General features: G+C 48.3%; 1 protein-coding gene and 1 pseudogene across 1 annotated transcript; both read left to right on the top strand.

The window, feature by feature from the left end:
• The first annotated feature begins 2,016 nt into the window (after positions 1-2,016).
• LOC125537464 (F-box protein At5g25290-like) lies at positions 2,017-3,279 on the top strand. The gene has a single exon (XM_048700785.2). The coding sequence runs from the start codon at positions 2,029-2,031 to the stop codon at positions 3,277-3,279; it is 1,251 nt and encodes a 416-aa protein (XP_048556742.2). The 5' UTR covers positions 2,017-2,028.
• Positions 3,280-6,138: 2,859 nt separating this feature from the next.
• On the top strand, positions 6,139-7,092 carry LOC147986172 (uncharacterized; annotated as a pseudogene).
• The last annotated feature ends 356 nt before the right edge of the window (positions 7,093-7,448 follow it).

Raw genomic sequence — 7,448 nt, 5'->3', positions numbered from 1 at the left:
AAATATATCCCATAACCCTTGAGTTATTTGCATGTTTTGGAGAGACTTAGAAACATCTTTCATTGCAGAACTTTGATAGATTGAAGGCCATGCTCCTCCCTTTCTTGAACACATTGCCTTTGTGCTCCATCTCTCATCGCTTCAAGCTATCTTTGTGTGCGAGAGTGATTTTATGTGTTCTTGATAGAGTCAATTGATGATCTTTTGAGAAGTTCATCCAAGTGATTTTGCTTAGTTTGTTATTCTTTGAGGGTGTGGACCTTCTAGATGGTTTTGAGTCATTTGAGAGCCTTCAACATGTGAAGGAATGAAAAGTCTGTATAAGTTACAATAATTGCCTTCTTTGTGGAAGATCAACCCCTTGCGAGACTTTGACCTTAGTGGTATCAAGCCATGGTGGAATAGATGGGAATGTATTTTGTGGGCTCTTTGTGGTCTACATTGTCGGGACATTTGTGGTGTTAGGACTTTGTGTCTCAATCTCTCCCAACAAGGAGTGGGATAATGCTAACCATCGGAACATCGGAAAAACATAGATGTGTTAGCAATGCTTGCAATCTCTTTTCCCTAACTCTTACATCCTTGTAAGTTTTCTTATGCATCTGTGCTTTGTTGTAGACTTTCACCTGTATGTGTTCTTAAGGTTCCAAATAGAAAAGACTATACCTTTTCAAAATAAAATTTAGAGTAGACATTTTTTATAGGACTATTCACACTCCCACCTAGTCCATATAACCAGGTCCTACACAAACACTCGGGACCATCCGTGTAGCTTCCCACACGCAAATTTGCGTCCAGACACATGTGTCATTTCCCCTTCACAAGTTACTTCAGAAGAAAACTATATAAGTTGTATCCCTCCTTAGATCTAGTGCGAGACATGACATATAAAACAAAACTTTGATAGAAAGCATGTTTCATGCCTTTCCACTTGTGAGACCAAGGCTTTCCCATGTGGAGATGAACATGTCCTCCCCTTTTGCCACTTATCCAAGTCCTCCATCGATGGACCCGCTACAAGACAAACCTCTGCCCCACCCCTAATTTATTTGGAAGTTATAAGACTACGGTGAAAGGGTTAGGGTGGGTTAACTCCCGCAAAAAAGGTTTTTTCAAGGTATTTTTTTGGATTAGGGTGGGTTAACTCCCCAAAAGGTTTTTTCAAAGTATTTTTTTATGTAAAGAGATAGAGACACAAGTACAGCAAAATGGTATCTAGTAGCGCTGAATATATCGAACATTTTACTCCTTATATTTTCTCAGACTACATTGCATCCCTATCTTGCACTACCACCCCTCAATCCGTCACATGCATATGTGTTACCGTCACGGCACACCTAAATTTGACACTTTTGAGAATTTGTCACTACTTACATTGAAATTGATTATTTGCCACACCTTACTTTCAAATCTTGATGACGTGTTCTTTCTTCATTTAAACTCATTCTTTTTTTTCTTTGAGGATAAAATGTTAGTAATACATAGGAGCTGCACATTTATGCTTTGTTCACTGAAGAAATGAAAGAGGCGGCGCCCCGTTCTGTCGCTTGTCCCCGTCGCCCAGTGTTGCTGCAGCTCGCGACCCCCACTGACCCCCACCTCTTACTGCTGCCGCACGCCGCCCATCCAGGTCGCCGGCGTGCTGCTCTTCCGGCGCTCCCCATCCTCTCCTTGCTCAGCCACCGCGGTGCCTCCCCCGACTGGACCTTGGTAGCAGCGACTCCGGCTCCGGCGACCTGCACAGCGCCGCGTCCCAGGGTCCTCGCTGAGTGCAGCGACCAGAGTAGGAGCGACCACCAACTGTCTCAAATGTGTCTCGTGTTCCCGTTCGGCCTCCGTTTCCTACTCGGGTTACAAGTGAGGTCACCCCCCCCCCCCCCCCCCCCCCCCCCCCCCCCCCCGTTCCTATTCGGTTCGGCCTGCGTTGGTTCACCTAGCGCCTATAAGTACAGCCGGGAGCAGCCTTCCGTCGGGGTGTGTGTGTGCCTTGTACCAGATCAGATTACAAGCCAAAAAGACCCACCGCCGATGGAGACCAAGATTGTGGTCAGAAATTTGCCGGAGCTGCCGCGAGACGTATTGATGGATATCTTTGCCCTCCTGGAGATCCCGGACCTCAAGCGTGCGGGCTCCGTCTGCTCCTCATGGCGCTCTGTTTATACCAGCCTATGCAGCCAGCTTGAGCTGTACAAACGGCCCCAGACGCCTTGCCTTCTCTACACCTCTGAATCTGCCGCTCACAACGTAGCTTGTCTCTACAGCCTCGCGGAAAAGCGGGTCTACAGTCTAACTCTTCCGGATCCACCCATCCACAGCAAGTATCTGATTGGGTCCTCACACGGCTGGCTGATCACCGCTGACGAGAAGTCCGAGCTCCACCTTCTCAATCCGATCACCTGTCAACAGATTGCTCTCCCGTCAGTGATCACCAACGAGAGGGTGAAGCCGGTCTTTGACGATGCAGGCACAATTAAGGAGTATGAATTGTGGGAGCCAAAGTATGACGTTGAGCTAGACTGTGAATTGGATGATCATCATAAGTCAACCCATGCTCTGGACAAGCTTCGCGACTTGTTCTACATCAGGGCATACATATTTGCTAACCCGTCTACACGAAGCTACATTGTGGTTCTCATCCACAGCGAATCACAACTTTCGTTTGCAAGAGTAGGAGATTGTAAGTGGACATTGCTGCCGCGGGGTAATGACTATGAAGACTGCATCTACATAAATGGCCTATTGTATGCCTTCACGAGCTTTGGACAAATCAATACATTTGATCTCCACAGTCCTACCATTACAAGGAATAGAATTATAGGCGACATGAAGACTTATACTCAAGGCCGGCTGTACGTTCTCCAGGCTCCATCCGGTGATCTGCTGCAAGTTCACAGGATTTTGGAACTCGAAGATACTGATGATAAGGAGGAGGAGGCCATACTTGTGACTAACAGCATATTGTTATATAAGGTTGATATGGCAGCAAAAGACCTTGTGTTAATAAACGACTTGCACGATCAAGTGCTATTTCTCGGGTGTAACCAGTCGCAATACCGTAGCACTGACGAATTCCCTCAGCTGAAGCCAAATTGTGTCTATTTCACTGATGATGAGGCATATGTTTGGAAGTATAAGAATTACTGCCGGGATATAGGTGTTATCAACTTGGAAAACAACAAAAGGGAAGAGATTCTACCTCAGCTTTGGTGTAGCTGGCCAAATCCCATATGGGTAACACCGAATCTTGCAAGGATGAACTGGGGTTGTACAAATAGATGACTTATTATAGTTATGTAGCCTGCTTCTAGGATATTAAAAAAATGGTCCACTCGGGTCGTGTTGACCAAGTTTACCAATTTTGTGGGCAGAAGCTACAATAACTTATTATAGCAAATTTTGCTAAATTTGCTAAATTTAAATGTCTTCCTTTTTATGAATTGTTTAGCATGTTTTGTTTTACTAGTATAATAATTGGTACGTGCTATTTGCACGTTAATGTTAGACAAGGATATTACTTGTATTGCACATTAATATTAGTCAAGACATAGATTACATGTTAATATTAGGTAGGACATACTTACTTGGTTAATGCTGACATTTATAATAGACAAGGATATTACTTGTATTGCACATTAATATTAGTCAAGATATAAATTACATGTTAATATTAGGTAGGACATACTTACTTGGTTAATGCACACAAACACAGCAGTACGAGAGACAAAAGTCTTGTTGGGGGATCAACTAGCACGACAAGCCCCAAAAGCAAAAAACATAAGCTAATCTGGCTCCGGCGGAGGCGGCGGAAGTGGCGGCGGGAGCAGCAGAGCAAGTCTTGATGCGGAGGAGCGGAGCGCAACGATCATCCTGTCAATGGAGAGGCGGACCTGGCGCTTGCTAAGCGACCTCTAGAGCTGTAGAAAGCCGCACAGTTTGTATATGGCGTCAGTCACACGAAGCGGGATAATGTGCTCAATCACCAACTTATTAACATTCCATAAAGTCCACAACAGCGACCCTACCAACACCCATAGGGAGGGTCGCTCAGTACTAGAACATGTGAGTGTTGGGGAACGTAGTAATTTAAAAAAAAAAATCATACGCACACGCAAGATCATGGTGATGCATATGAACGAGAGGGGAGAGTGTTGTTTACGTACCCTCGTAGACTGTAAGCGGAAGCGTTATGACAACGCGGTTGATGTAGTCATACGTCTTCACGATTGACCGATCCTAGTACCGAAAGTATGGCACCTCCGTGATCTGCACACGTTCGGCTCGATGACGTCCCACGAACTCACGATCCAGCAGTGTCGAGGGAGAGCTTCGTCAGCACAACGTCGTGATGACGGTGATGATCATGCTACCGGAACAAGGCTTCGTCTAAGCACCGCTATGATATGATCGAGGTGGATTATGGTGGAGGGGGGCACCACACACGGCTAAGAGCTCAATGATCAACTTGTGTGTCCATGGGGTGCCCCCTCCCCCCGTATATAAAGGGGTGGAGGAGGGGGAGAGGGACGGCCTCCTAGGCGCGCCCAAGGGGGAGTCCTACTCCCGGTGGGAGTAGGATTCCCCCTTCCCTAGTTGGAGTAGGAGAGGGAAGGAAGGGGGAGAAGGAGAGAAGGAAAGGCCCCCCCTCCATTTCGGATTGGGCTTTGGGGGGGGGGCGCCCCCACCTTTGCCGCCTCCTCCTCCTTTCCACTATGGCCCATTAAGGCTCATTGACTCCCCGGGTGGTTCCGGTAACCCCACGGTACTTTGGTATATGCCCGAACTCCCTCGAAACCTTTCTGATGTCCAAACATAGTCATCCAATATATCGATCTTTATGTCTCGACCATTTTGAAACTCCTCATCATATCCGTGATCACATCCTGGACTCCGAACTACCTTTGTTACATCAAAACACATAAACTCATAATACCAATTGTCACCGAACGTTAAGCGTGCGGACCCTACGGGTTCGAGAACTATGTAGACATGACCGAGACACGTCTCTGGTCAATAACCAATAGCGGAACCTGGATGTTCATATTGGGTCCCACATATTCTACGAAGATCTTTATCGGTCAAACCGCATAACAACATACGTTGTTCCCTTTGTCATCGGTATGTTACTTGCCCGAGATTCGATCGTCGGTATCTCAATACCTAGTTCAATCTCGTTACCGGCAAGTCTCTTTACTCGTTTCGTAATGCATCATCCTGCAACTAACTCATTAGTCATATTGCTTGCAAGGCTTATATTAATGTGCATTACCAAGAGGGCCCAGAGATACCTCTCCAACAATCAGAGTGACAAATTCTAATCTCAATCTATGCCAACTCAACAAACACCATCGGAGACACATGTAGAGCACCTTTATAATCACCCGGTTGTTAGAGTAGTATATATAGCCATGTAGCCTTTTGTCTTTACCCCATTGTATAAGGGGTTTTCTGCATATTTCCCACCTATACATGTATATATACCGGCCTATGGCCCCATGGGAATACAAGTTGCATATTCCTAACATGGTATTAGAGCTTAGGTTTTTTTAGCACGCGCAACTTGTGCTTGATCCTCTCCCCGTGCCGCTGTGTTCTTCTTGCCGGCTGTCGCTGTTTCCGTCGCCGCCGCGTTTTCTCTCCCTCCTATCTCGGTCAGTCCGCCTCGTCCGGATCCGATTCGCCCGCCTCGAGCACTCAGATCGAGCCGGCGGACTCCTTCGTGCTGACTACAGATCGAGCCCGAGCGCCGCAGGACTCCTCCGCCCGTTACTGGCGCGATCGAAGGACTTCTCCGTCCATCCCCCACCGCTGAGATCGAGCCGCTGCAATACGCCGCTGCTTGTCTTGGGAAGGACGTGCGTGGGTGACGCCCGCATCCTCCGGCCGCTGTCTGCCTCCATCACCGTCCGGCCGCCGTTCGTTTGCCACCGCTGAGATCTGTGCGTGGCCGTTGCCATCTGTTTGAGGCTGCATTGTCAGTTGACCTGGGCGTGGCTGCTATGGGCCACGGTTTTGGTTCGTCCTGCTGGTGGCTGCTTGGCTGCTGTACACCCATTGGCTGGTGTGCACACGCGAGGTGGTTCTATACTTTTGGTGCGTCAGGCTGATTGTGTTCTAAAAAAAGTGTCGTTGTTCAGCACAATGTCTTTGCATTGCTCCCAGTTGCCTATCGACGGTGTTTCTTATACTGGTCCCGTCGCGCATATGCATCGTCTCTCGGTGCTTGGTGCTCGTCCGTTCATGACATTGTCTTCGTCGACGTCTTCCGCAGATTGTGCTGGTCGTTTTTTTGCGGCTCCTCCTTCGACTTTCGCACATAGTGATTGTTGCTCTACACCGACTCCTTTCACGACTTTCACCGGCTGTGCTGGTGCATATGACTCCATCGACTGTGCCTCGCACACGCGTCTTCCTTTGGCGCTTGGTGCTTGTCTGCGTACAGCCTCGTCTCCCCCACCGGCCTTTGCGGACACTGCGGCCTCGTCTCCTCCACTGGCCTTTGCAGACGCTACTGGTCATGCTACACTGCCACATGTAGCGGCTTCCACAGGCGGTGGTGGCCGCTGCTCTGCGAGTGCTACTACGTCGACTACTTCAGTTGTGTACTTCACTCAGGAGGAGATTGCGCGACTTTGCATGCTGATTGCATCTGACTCACTATTGTCGGGTCCCTCTACGACGACCTCTTCAGTTGAGTCCCTGACCGAGCAAGGGCTTGTGTGACTTCAAGGCCTGTTAGATCCAACTTCGGGTTCTCCATCGACAGGTTTCGCTGGTTCTGCTACTGACTCTTCTGGCATTGTGAGATCACCTTCTACACAAGCAGGTACATCTCCATGGATTCTTGATACTGGAGCATCTTTTCATATGACTCATGATTCATCTACTCTGTCCTCTGCTCGACCTCTTGATTCTCCTGTTCATGTTCTTACAGCTGATGGTACATCTCTTCCTGTTACTGGCCGAGGCATTCTTAGCACTTCATCTTTTCATGTTCCTGATGTTGCTCATGTTCCTCGACTAACCATGCAGCTCATGTCCGGTGGTCAGATTGTTGACTCTGGTTGTCGGGTCATTCTCAACTTTGACTCTTGATCTATTGTAGACCGTCATACTGGTGCTCTTCTTGGTGCTGGCCCCCGGCGCCGTGACTCCCAGGGCCTCTGGGAGCTTGACTAGCTTCATCTTCCCTCCGCTGCTACCACCGCCAGTCACTCCGCCTCTGTTGCCTTGTCTACCAGCTCTTTTCAGCAGTGGCATCATCGCCTTGTTCATTTGTGTGGCTCTCGTCTCTCCTCTTTAGTTCGACGCGGTCTTCTTGGATCCGTTTCCGGCGGTGTGTCTTTAGACTGTCAGGGTTGTTGTCTCGGTAAACAGATCCAGTTACCTTATCCTCATAGCGAGACTGTGTCTCAGCATCCTTTCGACCTTGTTCACTCCAATGTTTGGGG

This window comes from Triticum urartu, chromosome 2A (genome assembly GCF_056163025.1).
Source record: "Triticum urartu cultivar PI428250 chromosome 2A, HENAU_Tu73, whole genome shotgun sequence".
Classification (NCBI taxonomy): domain Eukaryota; kingdom Viridiplantae; phylum Streptophyta; class Magnoliopsida; order Poales; family Poaceae; genus Triticum; species Triticum urartu.
This window is presented reverse-complemented; position numbering and strand designations above follow the sequence as displayed.